The sequence below is a fragment of the Delphinus delphis genome, chromosome X, assembly GCF_949987515.2.
Source record: "Delphinus delphis chromosome X, mDelDel1.2, whole genome shotgun sequence".
Lineage (NCBI taxonomy): Eukaryota > Metazoa > Chordata > Mammalia > Artiodactyla > Delphinidae > Delphinus > Delphinus delphis.
This window is the reverse complement of record NC_082704.1, coordinates 35,118,028-35,137,053: the sequence shown is the minus strand read 5'-3', so window position 1 is coordinate 35,137,053 and position 19,026 is coordinate 35,118,028. Positions and strand designations below refer to the sequence as shown.

Below are 19,026 nucleotides of genomic sequence, written 5' to 3'. Positions count from 1 at the left end.
CCTTTTAAATTATTTATTCAGAAGTTATATGCCAAATCCTTTATTTCTCTTCAGAAATACTTAAACTGTAAATAATACAAAAACATATTTAAAATAAATTCAAAAGTACTATATTGAATCAAGAACTTTCTGACACTAAAATATTCCCATGTATTAAGCATGTCACTAAAATGAAATTAAACAATTAGTTTGCTTAAATAACTATCTTAATTACATAGTAATACAAGCTGAATAAAAGTAACTACTTACAAGTAAAGAAATTTTATTTTAATCACAATGAGACAAATGGTTTGAATCCCTGATTGCCCTACGAAGTGTGGTCATGAACCAGCAACTTCAGCTACAGGACACTAGTTTATCTATAGGGCATTTGTTAGAATGCAAATTCTTGGGCCCCTCTCCAGCCTAACAAGATTCAGAACTCTGGGGTTAGACCCAGGAATCTATTTTAACAAGCCCTCCTGGGTATTCTGATGCATTTCCAATTTGAGAACAGTGTCCTATGGTGTCTCTTTTGGTTCACTTAAACACTTAGGGATTACAGAAGCAATCTTTATTATAATGTCCAAAGTCCTTCCTTTAGATATGAGCTTATTGGATTAAATATATAATAAAATACAAACTAAAAGAGTCTGCAAACCAGTGTTAATAACAAAAAGAACCCAGCCCACTTTACATTAGAGAGTCAGCATGGATCTATATATTTAATGTAGTCTGGATTTTATTCTGCAAACTAATAGTATTTAGATGACTAATAGTATTTGGATAATGTAAAAGCCTGACTTTGATGCTATTCTTACGTTATACTGAAATGTGATTATTTGTTTTGCATTATCAAGGTCTACCAGGTCCAGAAGGTCCCCGGGGTCTCCCTGGAATTGGGGGCATTAAAGGAGAGAGAGGAAACCCGGGCCAACCTGGGCAACCTGGTTTGTCTGGTTTGAAAGGTGATCAAGGACCACCAGGACTCCAGGTAGGAAATGGGAGTATTTGGTGAGGAAGGGGTGTGGGTGCTTGCATTCCAAATTGCATTATTTTAATTAGCATTTACTGGTCAAAGCTCTTGACTAAGCTTTATATATATATATATATAAGCATTGCATGTGGAGGAGTAGTCCTTCCATAGAGAAGTAATCATGGTGAGTGTGGGGATATTTTAGACTTTGAAATTAGATAGAGTTAGGGTCAGATTTCAGCTCCTCTGTACACTTCTACTTTGTGTCTGTGAGGAAGGCAGACAGACACTTTGTGTTTCTGTCTTTACCTGTAAAAAGAGAATAATAGCATATCCCCACGTCTGTGTTCATGTGTTTTCCACCTTCGTTTGAGTGACCCAGAAAGTCACATACTTCTTTATGGATCCTCAAAGCTTCCTTCCTTCATTCAGGAGGATTGTTGGTAGATTTTGCAGCCAACAGAGTCTGGGCTCAGTCTTTTAACTCTGATGGCTGCTTTATAGCAGAAAAAAATATCTAAAGAAATTGTCCTTAAAGCTTTCCAACAACTAACCATTTTTTCCTGTTATCACTATTCTTCTAGACATCTAGACTTAAAATTTTAATCTTCTCTTTATTCATTCTCTACTCACTTCCTACCTCATTCATTTCCCATGTCCTTCCAGTTCACATGTCACTATGCCTGATTCAAGACTACTGTCTGATACCAACATTTTATAAATCTGGTATTGTCGAGTTCTGTTCATTTTCTTTCATGCAAGTTCTTACATTTGCACCTTTCTAATTTTTGTTTGGAAATAATGTTAAACTTATAGGAAAATTGCAAGAATGGTGAAAAACCACATTTACCCAGATGAACCAGTTGTTAATGGCTTGCCCCATTTGCTCTCTGTACGTATGTTGTGTGTGTATGCGTGTGTGTGTATAATTATGTACTTTTTTCTGAAATATTTGGGAATAAGTTGTATCTATCATGTCCCTTTATCACTAAATACTTCAGTGTGTAATATTTCCTAAAATTAAATATGTTCTTTTATATAACCATAGTACAGTTCTCAACTTCAGGAAATTGAGCATCGATGTAACATTTTTATTTCTGCCCACATGTTCTAATTGTATCAATTGACTTAGTAATATCCTTTATAGCATTTTTCCTCATCCAAAATAAGATCCAGACCAAACTATGCGTTGCATTTAACTGTTATATCTCTTTATTCTCCCTCAGTCTGAAACAGTTTCTAAACCTATTTTTTTCTTTCATAACCTTGACATTTTTGAAGAAATGTAGCCCGTTCACATTTAAAAAAAAAAAGAATGTTTCTTCTTTTGTCTGCTGTTTCTTCATAATTAGATTCAGGTTATGCATCCCCAGTTGGAATACTCCATGAGTTGTGTGTTCTCAGATATGGAGGCCCATGGTGTTCATCTGCCCTTCATTAGTTATCTCAATTTTGATCTTCCCATCAAGTTGTTACCTCGTTACTCCACTGCATGGTTACTATTCTTCCCCTTGTAACCAATAAGCAAAACTACAGGAAGACACATTAAGATAATGCAAATATATATACTATTCCACATCAAAATTTCTCCCTAGATATAATACCTATTTATGATTTTTGCCTCAACTGTTCAATACTGTGATAGTGGCAACTACCTCCACATATACCACTCAGCCCTACTGTAAGCAAGAGCCTCCCTTCTCTTCTATTTACTGTCTATTTGTTATCATTATGGACTCATAAATTCTCATTCTCTTCAATGATTCATAATTTTTATTCTATTATTACTTATTTTGATGCTCGACCTGTCCTAGATTTGGGAGCTCCTTCAAGCTGGATCCTGTGACTTTCTGACGTGCCCCCCGTTTTAAAGTTCTTTCTTACGTTTGGGCATAAGATGTTCCAGCCTTGCCTCTTTTTTCATTACTACTAATAAGAGCTTCATCGTTCCACACTTATTTTCCCTTTAGATCCATTCTAGAGTTATTTTCAACTCTTCTTCTTCCCATTGTTTTCCTGGGTCCTCAAACCCACTACATTTTTTTGCTTAGTCTTTCAGACTTTATCATTTCTTAGATTCTAATTCACACACTTACCACATCAGGGCTACACTAAAAAAGAAGTGCCAGGCTTCCCTGGTGGCGCAGTGGTTCGGAGTCCGCCTGCCGATGCACGGGACACGGGTTCATGCCCCGGTCTGGGAAGATCCTACATGCCGTGGAGCGGCTGGGCCTGTGAGCCGTGGCCGCTGAGCCTGCGCGTCCAGAGCCTGTGCTCCACAATGGGAGAGGCCACAACAGTGAGAGGCCCGCGTACCGCAAAAAAAGAAAAAAAAAAAGTGCCTTTGTTAATGATAGTAAAATAATAACTAAATTTATTAAGTATACATCATATGCCAATCAGTTTTCTAAGTACTTAATATGAATTATCTCATGTAGTCCTCACAACAACTTCATGGAGTAGATACTATTATTTTCTGTATGTTAGAGGTGAGAAAATGATGCGTCAAAGAAGTTAAACAACTCAAGGTCACATAAGCTAATAAGAGGTGAATTGGGTTTTGAATCCTGGAAGTCTGACTCTAGAGCCAGTGCTACAAATCACCACCTATGCCCTCACTTCCTTCCCTCCCCCCAACTTTTTTCTAAAATTAATGATTTTATTTATTCAGGGTAATCCTGGACGGCCAGGTCTCAATGGAATGAAAGGAGATCCTGGTCTCCCTGGTGTTCCAGGATTTCCAGGTATTTGAAGGGGTGTTTGGAAGTTTCCCTCTTTACATTAAACTACTTTGGGAGAAGACACCCATTTTCTGATTTGGCTGGGTAAAGGCTGTGGCCCTGTTGCTTTGCTGTGCAATTGTGTGTACCTTCTTTGCAGGCATGAAAGGACCCAGTGGAGAACCTGGTTCAACTGGCCCTGAGGGGGATCCAGGACTTATTGGCCCCCCAGGTAAGAGTTATTTCTGAAGCTAGTTATACCTGAAACTTAAACTCATTGAAGAATTTGAAAGTTTGCATTCTGCCTTTCAACCAAAACTTTCAGAGTCTCAGTCCCCAACAACTGAGGGGAAATAGGCAGGACTCTCCCTCTATGAACTAATCTTCTCAAGCTCTCTATTTCAATAATGTAATATCAGGAGCAGACCTTTTAAGTTTAAGGTAGATGCAGGACCAACAAGAATGCTTCAATGAGATTTTTATTGACTTTTATACTAACTTTCCCGTATTCACTTGAATAGATCACAAGAGCAAGTCACATAAGTATGTTTGTATATTTTTAATATGAAAAGAGTTCTTTTTGCTGAGAGACTTAAAGAGGTTTCCTGTAAACTGTGAAACAGAGCATCTACTAAATTCCTCTACTAGTTAGTTCAGTGGGTCCCTTGACAAGCACAACAAACAAGAACTGCAAATGATGTTAGAATCAGAATGGACTCTACAGAAAATAGAATTGTCTAACCTTGACACCAGTGTTCACAGATTTGCAGTGGATTAGATTTTCTTGTAACCGAGTCATGATTCAAGGCTTGAAAATTGAGACAATATGCCTAATTTGTCCATGGACCCTAAGAAAATTATTTATTTTTTCAGCCTTTTGGGTGAGATAATGATAATTTTCCCAAACAGATTTCTGTTGGACATAGCAAATTCTAATACATGTAACTTGTTTCTCTCAAACCAATTCTTATTCTGATCTGAGGTTACTTTGGCATCCGTTCTTTCCGACCTTTCTCTTCCCTACCTTCAACTTCATGTGCTTTGCCTCTTAGGCCCCCCTGGATTACCTGGTCCTTCAGGACAGAGTATTGTAATCAAAGGAGATGCTGGTCCACCAGGGGTTCCAGGCCAGCCTGGATTAAAAGGTCTACCAGGACTACCAGGACCTCAAGGTTTACCAGGTACCTTTGTAGATCATCTTTTTAAGCCTTATGTATTTGAAAACATTTCCCTCATTCTTCTTTCACTTGTTAGAGTTTGTCTCTGACGATAGGAGTCTCAGCAACTAGTAGAATACCAGACCACTAGGTTCCATTTCCTTTTCTCCTTGAAAGTGTTCATTTCTCATGCCCTAATTTCTTTTAGGCCTAGTCCAATTTCTTTTAACTCCTCTGGCTATCCTAACTTGAATGATTAGGTTAATGTTGTTAAAATCTCTGTAATGAAATTAATATGCATTTAAGATATGGTGCTTTCTCTATCCCAACCACAAGAAGGATAGAAGGCTGATTTGGTGGGCTATCAGTTCCCCACTGTGAGGCCTCCTGATTTTCAAACTAAATCCTATCTAGTTGGCCATTTGACTCTATGCTTGCAGCCAACTTTGATTAAAAGGAAAGCTAGAAACTAACTTGTCTTTCTGTTTTATCAGGTGGCTTAATAGCAGTTTTTTCATAAATAAAGTGTACCAGGCAGTAACAGCCTTGCCTATGGTGAGATATATAATAAAAGTTGGCCTTGCGCTCTATCTTGTTCTGAAGGCGAGGAGAACACAACTGCCATATTATGGAAATCTCCACAGAGGCAAATGAATTGTTTAAAATTAAAGCTAAATCCTTGTCTGCTTCTTTTGTCCTGGGCTTGAGCTGAATTAAAGACAAAACCAGATTATGACTTCAGTGACACTCGAGGACCTAAGTGTCCCAAATCTATCTGGATGTGGATTTATTCTACCCACATTTGAAAACCCTACTTCATTTTCCTATAGGTCCAATTGGCCCTCCAGGAGATCCTGGACGCAATGGACTCCCTGGCTTTGATGGTGCAGGAGGGCACAAAGGAGACCCAGGTTTACCAGGCCAGCCAGGTGAGACATGCTGCTGATACTAGTTTTTAAGTCTGGGGGACCTCTGGACATACGGCCTCTGATTGAAGCTGTGAGAGCCTCCTCTTGAGAGAGCATAGCTAGGTAGGGAGTCTGTTGCTTGGGAAAAACGGGATGACACAGATGTGCCAATATAAGAGAAGCATAGAAAGGTGTTTTTATTTATGTGTTTAGAGCACTGGAAAACCCAGCTTTTCCTCAAAATGAGGATTTTCCAGGTACTCACTGTACTTAACTTCTGATGATTTTCAATGTTTTTTGAATAAATTTATTTATTTTATTTATTTATTTTTGGCTGCGTTGGGTCTTCATTGCTGCGCGTGGGCTTTCTCTACTTGCAGCGAGCGGGGTATACTCTTCGTTGCAGTGTGTGGTCTTCTCATTGTGGTGGCTTCTCTTGTTGCGGAGCCCGGGCTCTAGGCACGTGGGCTTCAGTAGTTGTGGCACATGGACTCACTAGTTGTGGCACGCAGGCTCAGTCGTTGTGGCTCATGGTGCATGGGCTTAGTTGCTCTGCAGCATGTGGGATCTTCCCGGACCAGGACTCGAACCTGTGTCCCCTTCATTGGCAGGCAGATTCTTAACCACTGCGCCACCAGGGAAGTCCCTCAATATGTTTTAACAACTTTAGATAATATAAATATAACTCTAAACAATATAAACATAAAGGTTTGTATTGGTAAAAACTAGCAGCGGCAACAAGGCAGGTTGGTGATAACTGTGTTGCTCCTAGAACCAACACCCTCCTGTTTCATTAACTGTATTTCTAGGGAAGAAACAAGTTAGTGCCATCTTCATCACATATATGGGCATTGCTGTGAAATTCCCCCAAATGAAAATCTATACACACAGTGGCCAAAGGCCTGTAAATAGAGAAAATTTTTAAATAAGCTCAAGTCGAGTGGCCAAATGGAGAATGGGAACCAGTGGTAGATTGAAATTAGACATTTTGAAAAGTTTCCTTAGAGTACCCAGCCTATTCTCTAAACAAAAAGGTATGCATGAGAATAATTCCCCAGACAGATTCACAGGAAAATGTTTATCAGCACTGAAGCTGGCAGGTTGATGGCAGCCACACCCCTCCTTTCTCGTTGAGGAACAAAACAGCAGGCTGAAATTTCGTCATGGGGTTTGCACTCCTTTAGTACAGCAAGAGACTAGATAACACAAACCCCCCAAATAAGCATCACATTTTCCCATCTAATGTTCCATTCACTCAGTATTTATTTAGTGCCTAATGTCATCAACCAATTTCAGAAGAAAAAGAATACATTTAAATCTCTTTGAGGGCAGGGACTGTATTTTATTTATCTCCAAATCCATGATATCTGACAATGCCTTTGTAGACATTCTATAAATATTAACTAATCAAACAAGGTCATAATGTTGTGTCGATAGCCATAATAGGGAATCAGAGCTTACTTAATTTGTATACTGATGATTCTTTGGAAATAGGTATCCGTGGTTTGGATGGTCCCCCCGGGCCAGATGGATTGCAAGGTCCCCCAGGTCCCCCTGGAACCTCCTCTGTTGCCCATGGATTTCTCATCACACGTCACAGCCAGACAACAGATGCACCACAATGCCCACAGGGAACTATCCAGGTTTATGAAGGCTTTTCTCTCCTGTATGTACAAGGAAATAAAAGAGCTCACGGTCAAGACTTGGGTGAGATAATCAGCATCTTATTTCTTACTATGCATTTTGTTTTTGTTTTGAAAATCTTGTTGGGTTCTAGAGTAGCCGTGGCCAAAGTGTCTCTCTCTATTCTTTTGGGGCTTCTAAACTGAAGATCATGTCAAGGGCAGCTGAATATATTCACTATACGTTTAAAATAAATAATATTTAACTTTAAACTAAAAACATTGATTAGCTAGTGTGAGGTACAATTCTTGGCCTAAAGCAAGGCATTTGGAAAGGGCCATATGTACTTTTGTTCGCTTAGTTATTGAGGAAACATTCTCTGGGCTCTCTATAGTATAGCAGCTGCTTAAGTGGGCAGTGTTCGTAACTCATGGGAGATAGTTTCCTCTTTCCTGACACTGGTCTTTATCAAGTTAAAGATAAGTGCTGAAGAGAATCTTGGATTCTAGATCAAAGAAAGTAAGGTCATTGCTTAATTTTGCTAGTTCATGAATAAGCACCTTAGCTTTATAAAGTGTTATCAGAGTAGTTTAAAGCTGTACAAAGCACCATATTTCCATATAGGATCCACTTCGTTTAATGTGTTCTCATGTATCTTCTCTATGCTATAGGGTGGGCAGTTTTGTTGATGGGATGAGGCTGGACTGAATGACTTTCAAGACCTCTTCCAAATCCCTAACATTTCTTTTTCTGGAATTCTGACTTTTCATTTTGAGGCCCCATTGTTTGACCTGGGGCTGCCTATTTTAGAAATCACTATCCCTTCTGCCTCCATAAAGACATTTAAGAAGATAGTCTAGGTCTCCAGTTTCTGGGGTCTCCATAGAAAGAGGCCTTCTGAAGTCTCTTTACCTGGGCCATTCTGTGAAAACAGTTCTGCAGCAACAGAGACCTCCAGAGGTCTGCTGTGCTCACTCTGTTCCAGGACACATGGCCACACCTGCCAGGCACATCTACCTACATGGAAGCCAGTAGTCACAGGTCATTTTAAAGAGCCTAATAAAGTAGGAGTTTGCCAAACAACTTTCTTCTTTCTCTTCTACTTCTCTTTTTTTCTTTTCATCTTCCCTCTGCTACTTTTCCTTCTCTCTTTTGCTTTCTTTATGTAGCATCTTTTTCTAATTTTAGAATCAACAAATCTTTATTATGAAAATACTCTTATCTTTTAGATAATTTTCTCTAGTTTTTCTCCCATAAACTTTTTTTTTTTTTTTTTTTTTTTTTTTTTTTTTTTTGCGGTACACGGGCCTCTCACTATTGTGGCCTCTCCCGTTGTGGAGCACAGGCTCCGGACGCGCAGGCTCAGCGGCCATGGCTCATGGGCCCAGCCGCTCTGCGGCATGTGGGATCTTCCCGGACTGGGGCACGAACCCGTGTCCCTGCATCGGCAGGCGGACTCTCAACCACTGTGCCACCAGGGAAGCCCTCCCATAAACTTTTTCTCCTTTTATTCCGTTCTCTCTTTACTGTCAGAGGCTAGCTTATACCCGTAATCAAGCTTATAAACTTCAAATCTCTAACCTGTCTAGTGAATAGAAAGCATTAGAAGTTTTTGAACATCATGAAATTCACAAATGTAATGCAAAGAAAAAATGGGATCTCTTACCCTGTATATCACTATAACTTTTCAAAATGTGTGTATCTGGTCAAACGAGACCCATCATAGTATGTATTCAGACGTAGAGGCTATAAACTGGCCCTGACTCAGGTACAGCTTATGCCTCAGACATAGGAAGGCCATGATAGGGCCCAAGATCCCAAGTGTGATACTGGATTGCAGGGTCTATGCTTAGAGCTCACTCAAGGATCAAACTGGAGATATCTTGATGGCTAAGCAAAGAATAGTTATAGGTTTGATGTTAAGGAAACAATCACCTGATTAAGTAAATACATAGTCTCTGCTGGATTAGTGAAAGGATTATGGTGTATAGAAAAGAGGGTGGAGGAAACACACTGAATACTAAAACTGTTCTGTCTGGGAGAAAAAAAGCATACTAGGAACCATTAGTCTATAGTGTTAATAGAGGCATTGAGAGTTCATGAGATCACAGTCTCTTTGAATGTTTAGAAACTATAACCAGAATTCTGCATCATTATAGGTAGCCTACAGCATAAATACAACCAAACACCCATGTTCTCATCATTATGGGCATTCCTTTTATGCACATCTTCCTTTTCTTTCTGAGACCAGGGATATTTCCATCTCTGTCCCTGATTAGTAATGTTAGTTTTATTTTTAAATTACTTTATAATTTAAAAGTACTTTCATATTCATTATCCGATTTGATTTTCACAACTATGATCAAGAATGATATAGGACAAGTATTGTATTTTTCCACTACACACACCCACATGCACGCGCGTGCACACACACACACACACACACACACACACACAAACTGGCTAAGCGGTTAAGTGACTTATTCAAAACCACACACTCAGAAAGTGATGGAGATAAGAATTGACTCCAACACCTACCAATTCTTTTTTATTTATTGAAGTATAGCTGATTTACAATGTTGTGTTAATTTCTGCTGTACAGCAAAGTGATTCAGTTATACATATATATGCATTCTTTTTTATATTCTTTTCCATTATGGTTTATCTCAGGATACTGAATATAGTTCCCTGTGCTATATACAGTAGGACCTTGTTGCTTATCCATTCTATACATAATAGTTTGCATCTACTAACTTCAGACTCCCAGTTCAACCCTCCCCAAACCCCCTACCCCTTGGCAACCACAAGTCTGTCCTCTATGTCTGTGAGTCTGTTTCTATTTTGAAGATAGTTTCATTTGTAACACCTACCAATTCTAAACCCATTCGTTTTTCAGTTATGTCAATTTTGTTATTTGCTCTCACATGACTTTGAAATCATTCACCTCTCTGAGCCATTTTTTTCTGAAAAAAGTATAAATTACAATAAATCAATGCTTTTCAACCTAGGGAACTTTTGAAAAGGTTCCTAGGCCCATCCCAAACCTATTATATAAAAATTCCCAGTGATTCTGACAGTCTACCAGTTTTAAGAATTATTGGTCTTTTGTCAGTCACCTTCAGCCTGAGATAAGCATACCCCTTTGGATACATGAGGAATTTCCGATGTATAATTTTAAAGGACTTAGTTTACAAATCCTCAACTTTCATATGTACTTTCTCCTAAAGTCGAACTGCCTGTGTATGTGCTTTGGATAATCTTGTTTCCCACGTCCCCTTTCACTACCACCCATCTCCCACTTTATAAAAGACTCATACTATGGCATATTGCCTTGAAACATGAAAACCTCTAGGGGACAAATTCAGAGGAACAATTCAAAATAATGGCTTTGTTAAAGTCTCCATCAACTCAGGCTCTATAATTCACTTCTAATCCATCTCATTAGGAAATGCATTTCCAATAAAAGTTTTCTTTTAACGTTTAGTAATTATCAAAATTTATAATAAACTATCTTTTTGATCAATGTGAATTAGTAATTATTATGATGATGACCATTCAAAATAAAATATTTAACATGTAAAGCCTTAGGGTCACAGAAAGTTTTTAAAAGTTACTTTAAATTTTTGTTTCCGAAAACTATGATTGGATAATCAGTAAAAGACTTTCAAAAATAAAAAAGTACATTAGGATAAAACTGTGTGAGAGAAGTGGAATGGAAATATAATTTCCAAATGCAAAAGGAGCACTGTATAATTTCCAGTTATTAAAGATGAGTTTATGCACTTTTCAGAAGGTTTATTGTTAGGTTTCAAATACTTACATTGGATACATTTAAAAGAGTGATGTCAAAGTTTGTTTTTAAATATAAATATTCACAAAACACTACAAATGACAGCTGGCAGTGTTGAAATGTGGTTTGCAAAATTCCAGGCTCCGGTATTACAAAGTATAGAAGGGTGGGTTTGAAGCCAAGAGACAATAACCAGTAACTTAATAACTGGCACAGTATCAATTTAAACTTCTGATGAAAAATTTGAGATGTCAACTTAAAAATGTGTGAGGGGGTTACATCATTTTTCATCATTCTTTTGTGAGTAAATGAGAAAAGAATGGCCTAATCGCTGGTAGAGATAACCTCTATTGCCCCTACCAGCTCAGAAATTTAAAGACTCTAGTTCCTTTCCTTTTTTTTCCCCTTAACGTTCTTCCTTTCTCCCTTATTTACTTTTTTCCCTTGTATTATTTACCTGCAAACCTGTCCATGGTTGCTGTGCATATTAGTCAGCACTACAGTTTTCCCTAGGCTTAAAGAGATTGTGAACCCACATAAGACATATACTGGGGATGTCTTGGAAGAAGCGAGGACAGCCTGGAGAGGAAATACTGATATGATATTATAAGGAATCAGTGTGTGCCTTTCACTCGTCTACAATAAATTACCCAATATTCTCCGTAAGACACCATTGTTTATAAGATGCCTCACCAGTTTAAAAACAGTGCTGGGGAGTATATAATAAGCTACCACAATAAATGTCTACATAAGTTGTAAGATCTGTCCTGATTTTAGAGATGTAAAAATATGAGTAAATGTGCATCTTATAACTGAAGAATTAAAGTATATTTATTATCTAAGAGATGGGGGAAAGTTCCTCTTTAAAAGGTGGTTAGTATGTTAGAAGAAACTAATCATCATGACATTTTTTCTTTTTCTCCCCATTCTTCCCAGGAACGGCCGGCAGCTGCCTTCGTCGCTTCAGTACCATGCCTTTCATGTTCTGCAACATCAATAATGTTTGCAACTTTGCTTCAAGAAATGACTATTCTTACTGGCTCTCCACCCCAGAGCCCATGCCAATGAGCATGGAGCCCCTGAAGGGCCAGAGCATCCAGCCATTCATTAGTCGGTGAGACACTGGTATACCTTTGATTTTTATCAATCTCCAGTTAGTTTAGCTAGTTACTTTAGCTAGTTAGAAATGAGTCCAAAGCTAATAATCTGATCATATTCATCTCAGGTTAGGTAGAATAGAGGTGCCTTTATAATACTCAGTGCAGTATGTAGTTTGATCCATATTTATCAGGGATCTACTTTTGACCAGGACCCATGATAGACTAGTGTAATGTACAAAAAAAGCTCACAGTCTAGTCACTAGGCAAATATATGTAAATTAATATGTATCAGGCTTGGGCTAAGTGCTGCAATAGATCCAGTAAAGTGTTATGAAAGCATTGGGAAAGGGATATTTAATTCCAGCTAGAGAAATCTGAGATGACTATATGGAAGAAATACGTTTTGAACTGCTTAGCCCTTGAAGGATGTAAAGGACTTGAGACACAGGCATTTATAAGGGAGAAAGGCATACTAGGTAGAGAACATTGGAATGGGTTGTAGACTGATAGGTCTAGAATGTAGTTTCTAAAAGTTGCAGAGGGAGAAGAGATCAGAAAGTTAGCTTGGACCTAGACTGTAGAAGGCTTTCAATGTTAGGTTTTAGTTCTGAATTTATTTGGTATGTAATGGGGACATCTGACATTTTTGAGCTTTCAGGGAAGATTACAGAAACATCAATGTATAACATGGATTTCAAAGGGGATAGTCCAGAGGTGGAGAGAGCAGTTAGATTGAGAATATCGCCGTAGTCCTGGTAGGAGTGGATTGGAACTCTCAGTAGGGTACATGTATCACATTAATAGAATAAATAAGATTTGGCATGATTAGTTATGGGAAGGAGAAAGTGGTAGCTGAGACTTGGCGCATGCGTAACTAAGAGGAGGGTGGTACCATTAATAGAGATTTCCTACAGTGTTGCTACATTAGAACCCTAGTTTAACTCGACCTCCTAGGCATGTTAGATATTGCCATTTTCATTCTGATCATGACCCAATTGACCTGGGAGTCTAGTAACCATAAAGGGTGAATCATTGGAAACTCTAGTTTCTTTGACATTGAATATAAAGGTTAAACCTCGTTCAGCCTCTCTTAATAGCAAATTCATGGTGCCCTTTTCAATATATTTGCCCTAATCCTTTGGGAATTCATTTTTGTGTGTGTGATTTTTTTTTTGTCAGTCCCAACCTTGGGAATAAAAGATCCCCTAAAGGCATTCCCTATTTTGTAGATAAACTTTACCAAATTGGTTTAGTCATATTTCAAAAGGTACCCTCATGCTCTTTACTAAAGATTTGGTAGACTCAGCTGTATTTTACTTGATTTTATAGATTTAAGCCACATCTCCAAGTGCCTGGGTACTTGCCCAGCATTCTGGGTATGTTGTACTTCTACAGATATGGCCAAATGGTTAATAAATATCCTTTGGGCCAAAAATAATGGGTGGGGATTAAGAAAGTGTCTGTTTCTTGTCTTTTTAAGTTTACTAGACATTGTTCTTACCACAGTTTTAGCATTACTAAATGTCTCCCCTCCAGTTGGGCACTTTGACAGCAAGTAGTATGTGCAGTACACTGAGCCAAACTCTTACAGCAATTATGACATTGACTATAGCAAGTATGGATACAAATTTAGGGCAGAATAGAAAATGAAAATGCTATAGCAGTGGTTCTGTAGTTCCTTTTTAAAAAAGCTTACACTTTTCATTTATAAATTTATTATGTATATTGGGAGACTGGGCTTATGCAAAAGCAATTCTCAAAGTGCATTTTTCTCCTCTTTTTCTGAGCACTGAAGACACCTTAATGGGCTTTTATACCAGGAAGCCTTCCAAAGAAGAGGGACTGCTATTTCCCATATGCTTACCCTGTAGATTGTGTTCCTTCTGCCTTTCCCTTACCAGATGTGCAGTATGTGAAGCTCCGGCCGTGGTGATTGCAGTTCACAGTCAGACCATCCAGATTCCCCGTTGTCCTCAGGGATGGGATTCTCTCTGGATTGGTTATTCCTTCATGATGGTATGCAACACTCTTCCTTGTCTGTGTCATCAAAGCTGACTGTCCCGTCATATCTACATTTCTATCTAATATGAGGAATCCCTATCATCTACGTAGTAAGAAGCTTGAACCTCATATAGCTTCTATCCAAGCACTGTGTTCCCTCTCATACATTTGCTGGAACATATTTTCATAATCTGCCTGTTTCTTCTGTTGGATACCTTTGGTGTGGATACTGTTCTGTTACCTCTGGCTCTAGTTCCTTCACTGGCTTTGAATTTTCGGTCCAGCTCAGCATATATCTTTGGATGTTCACTAGGGTATCATGGCACATGGGTATTGTGGCACATTTTCCCTTGTCTTTTCTAGCACACAAGTGCAGGGGCAGAGGGCTCAGGTCAAGCCCTGGCCTCCCCTGGTTCCTGCTTGGAAGAGTTTCGTTCAGCTCCCTTCATTGAGTGTCATGGGCGGGGGACCTGCAACTATTATGCCAACTCCTACAGCTTTTGGCTGGCAACTGTAGATGTGTCAGACATGTTCAGGTAAGGTGCTTATGGCTTTAGTTTAGGTCCTAAGCTTCCTTCAGAGGTGCTAGCGAACAGAGAGGCAGTTCATGGATGGTTTATACCCAACAGATATTAGGAATTTAAAGGACCATGTCGTTTATTCTTGCTTGTTCTCCTCATATACCAGACTCTGGTCAGCAAAGCAGACTTGGCTAATAATAGGTATATGTAGTTTGAGATGGCTTGGTAATAATTCTTCAAAAGCAAAACAGAGCAAGGAAAGGTTATGTGACCTGCTCAATAACAAGTGAGCGACTGAAGCCACCCCAGAAATTGAAGCAATAATCTGTGTTGCCTTCCCCAGTCCAGTAGTCTCCTTTCCCAGAAGGTTTTCAAGGCTCTCATCCAAGTGTTTGAATGAGTAAGACCACATATGATACATGTACCTCAGGATACTTTATCCTATTGGAATTTTTTTTCAATTTCAATTTATTTTTATATGTTGCTTTTTTTGTTATCATTAATATTTTTCCTATGTATTATCTTTATGTAATTGTTATGTATCATCATTTATTCATCATCAATTGCCCAGATCCCTCTCGTTCTAGGACCATTAAAAAAATGTATAAGAGAAAGAGAGGGAGAGACAAATAGACAAGGGTAATGGCGGCAGGGAGGAGAATCACAAAAATACCTATGACCACTAATGACTCTTAGGCTATAGCAGTCATTGCGTTAGATTGCATTGCTCAAAAGTTAACCAGTAAGTCATCAGAAGAGCTACTGAAACACAAAGAGAATGTTTACATATGAATTTGAGCCAAATACCAGAAAAGGCTAATCTGATAATCTTGTTTCTTATTTCCCAGCAAACCTCAGTCAGAAACGCTGAAAGCAGGAGACTTGAGGACACGTATTAGTCGATGTCAAGTGTGCATGAAGAGGACATAACATTTTGAAGAATTCCTTGTGTGTTTTTAAATGTGATATATATATATATATATATATATATATATATATATATATATATATATATATATATATATTTCCCAGGATGCAATGTCTCACTCTCCCCAACTTTACCACTGCTGCCACCAATGGTGCTACTATATATGACCAGGAGAACATGCTGACTAGTAATCATGAAGATTCAAATGTACCTCAGCAATGTGCCAGAGCAAGGTCTCTATTATTTTTCTACGAACAAAATAAGGAAATGAATTTACTTTTTGGGTCCAGAATGACTTTCCCCAAGGATTATAAGATGAAGATTATATATTTTGCCCAGTAACTAAAATGGCACGTTAAAAATTCAATTAAGAGAAGAATCACACTGAGTAAAATAAAAGACTGCAGTTTGGGGGAAGAATTATTTTTCATGGTGCTACTAATCCTACTGTATCCCAGTTTTTTAATATAAAAGTGTTAAGCTTATTTTGCTCTGTAAGTACAGAATGTGTATATTGTGTAAACAGCCTTTTAGCTCAAAATGTTGAGTCATTTAGATGTGACCTGACATGAATCACTCTTTACAGAAAACTTAGGAAAACCTAGAATACAAACAGCAAGATTTTATATCCATGTTTATCAAAGTGAGAGAATTTATATTCTCGCATCAAGTTATTACCGAGAGTGAATATAACTTGAGTTTTATCCCCTAAGTTCTTATTTGACTTTTTTTAAAAAAATAGGTCATTTTTAGTCACTTTAATCAGAATTTTAAATGTACATGTTACATACCAAATTATAATATTTAATGAAGTAATTTCTCTTTTGCTGTATTCTCCAAGACACTCTTAACACTAGATGCCCCCAGCTTTGATGTTTCTTACATCTTGTTTTTGCTCATCCCCGACTGGGCAAAGTTCTCCCAAATAATTTTGAGAAACAAAAATGTATTTAAAAAATTGACAATTCTTTTCCCTGTGCTTTTTATGTAAGAATTATTCTCCTGTGGGCTGTGCTTGTACAAGAGCTGGGAAGACAATACTTAGTCTTCTCTCTTCAATTACAAAGCCAATTGATGTTTCTTACTTTTTTATTTTAAACGTTTTATTATAAATAGTCATAAGAATACCTTATTTCCCTAGCTGTCATCTTCTCACTTAATGTTTTTTAACTCACCAATATCAATTTAATTAAAGATATCATATGTTGTAAGGATGGTTTGTTGTGTATCTCTTCAGGCTATGTGTAAAAATCTGCTCATTTACAGATAGACTACACAGCTGCACATCAACAGGTAGTCTGCCTTCTCAGAGAATCATTTAGAGCAGTTGTAAAGCAAAAGGAGTTTCTGCAGACTTTGATCACTCTGATACCTGATAGGAGACATAGTAATGTACTTTTTCCAATGAAGAAAACAACTCCTTGGAAAGTATTTTTGAGGTAATAAATTTATTAACAACATTGTGTTGATGGCTGAGAAAGGAAGCAGAACTACTTTCTATTTTGGGAAGAATTCATTAATAATCTTTAAAGCAGATTAGTGAGTTAATATTCCTAATGATTAAGAATGAACACATGTAGCTCTCTGAAATCGTTGAGGACTTGCCTCTATAATAAAATGTGTATTATAGCTAAGATATGAAACAACCAAATGATTTTGAGAATTTTAGACCCTAATATGAACCCATGTAAAAACTAAAGCTTAGCGTGTATAGTGGTAAAATTTAGGTTCTAAATAATGGTAGATCATAGTGCTGATTGCTCGTAATACTGTTGATTTCAAAGCTAGCCAATTGCAAATTCTAGCTTTATTTTTCCATGAGCTACACGCATGAAAACACTAACGGGTAATTGTAAGTGAAAATGCCATATTACATCCCATACATTTTTCTATATGCTGTACACCTGAAGGTTGCTCCTTGAGTTACAGCTGCAAACACTGATTCCAGAGGTTTTGCTGTTTGTAGCTTTCCCTCTCATGTTTCGCTGGTTGAAAATCTTGGCTCAGAAAGAACCTCCTAATATTTTATATTTTAATAGTTGCATGTGCAGCTGGTTTTGTGTTTCTTAAATCCCCTAACTAGCCCCAGCCCTGCTTTGTTGTTTAAAGTACATGAACCCAGTCCATTCCAGGATCTTAATGTTGTTGACTCACCCTTGCCACTGAATATTCAAAGATTATTCTGATGTAACTGCTCTAGTGCTCTAGTTACCTATAGTGAGTTTTGCAGTCAAATACAGTTAATGGTTTTCCCACATAGGCAGGCAATGAATGAACTGTTCTGCTTAATCAGATACAAATAGTTATTACATGTACCAACCAAATGAGATGTGTGTGTGTGTGTGTGTGTGTGTGTGTGTGTGTGTGTGTGTGTGTGTGTGTATGCCACATTGCTATCACACTCATCATCTCCAACACTTCCAAAAGTGTTTTCGCTGGACACCTTGTGATTATACAATGCCTTTTCTCACCTGGGCAAATTTGAAAAACACTTTCTATTTCTTATGGTGCCAGTGAGGTTCTTTGCCTCAATTGGCATGTTTAGTTGAAATCTCACTGGTCATGCCAAGCCATCAGAAGTTTATTCATATGTTAATCACAAGAGGGCACTATCGCCTTTAAAAATAAATCAACATGGGAAAAAAATAAATGTCAGCATGTATTTGTTGAGCTCATTGTTGATGAGATTCCTCGTTTTAGCTTCACGTATTCTTTCATCCTCATAAAGATCAGTAGCAAGTATTTTAAGAGGTGGCCCAGTTACCCAATATCTGCATGCGAGATAAGGGACAACTTTGCTGTCAAAGATTTTCTTAAGAGCCTGATTAAGAGTTGGCTCTGGTAGTAATTCCTGTGCCTCTCAACACAGAAGCAAATGTCCCTGCTCCCCTATGCAGCCACTTTTGTTTGGCCAGGATTTCAATTGGCTTCTTCAGCAGAGAAGCGCTGTTCTCAGACTGGACTGTAAAAACACCTTCATCTATAGGCAGCTCCAAAATAAATTGAATAATATTTTGAAATCATATGTCATTTCCATTTTACAGCAGTGGTTTCTAGAGTATATTCAGGATGTTTGGAAGGTTTTTACGGTAGAAGCACTCGTAGGTTGGGACATGGAAGGAAAAAGTTGAGCTAGGCCTGTCTCCCAAGTTCCATAGCAACGAACGTTCATTAGGTACTTATTAGCTGTAGGGCACCATAATAGATAGGAATCTAAAATCAACTCAACCAGAAAAATAGGTAGTCACTCTAATATATACTCCTAAGAATAGGTATGCTGTTACTACCAAATCTAATTCTAGGCCGGACTAGGACAGATCATG

The 19,026-nt window shown here is 38.0% G+C and overlaps 1 protein-coding gene across 1 annotated transcript in view; it reads left to right on the top strand.

The window, feature by feature from the left end:
* COL4A5 (collagen type IV alpha 5 chain) overlaps positions 1 to 16,892 on the top strand; it is a 217,903-nt gene extending 201,011 nt beyond the window's left edge. Inside the window, exons 42-51 of the mRNA XM_060002285.1 lie at positions 840 to 973; positions 3,627 to 3,699; positions 3,836 to 3,907; positions 4,728 to 4,856; positions 5,663 to 5,761; positions 7,235 to 7,447; positions 12,090 to 12,267; positions 14,155 to 14,269; positions 14,618 to 14,790; positions 15,624 to 16,892. Coding sequence (XP_059858268.1) covers positions 840 to 973; positions 3,627 to 3,699; positions 3,836 to 3,907; positions 4,728 to 4,856; positions 5,663 to 5,761; positions 7,235 to 7,447; positions 12,090 to 12,267; positions 14,155 to 14,269; positions 14,618 to 14,790; positions 15,624 to 15,705 — 1,268 coding nt within the window. The 3' untranslated portion in view covers positions 15,706 to 16,892. The remainder of the gene's footprint in view (positions 1 to 839; positions 974 to 3,626; positions 3,700 to 3,835; positions 3,908 to 4,727; positions 4,857 to 5,662; positions 5,762 to 7,234; positions 7,448 to 12,089; positions 12,268 to 14,154; positions 14,270 to 14,617; positions 14,791 to 15,623) is intronic.
* Positions 16,893 to 19,026: the final 2,134 nt, after the last annotated feature.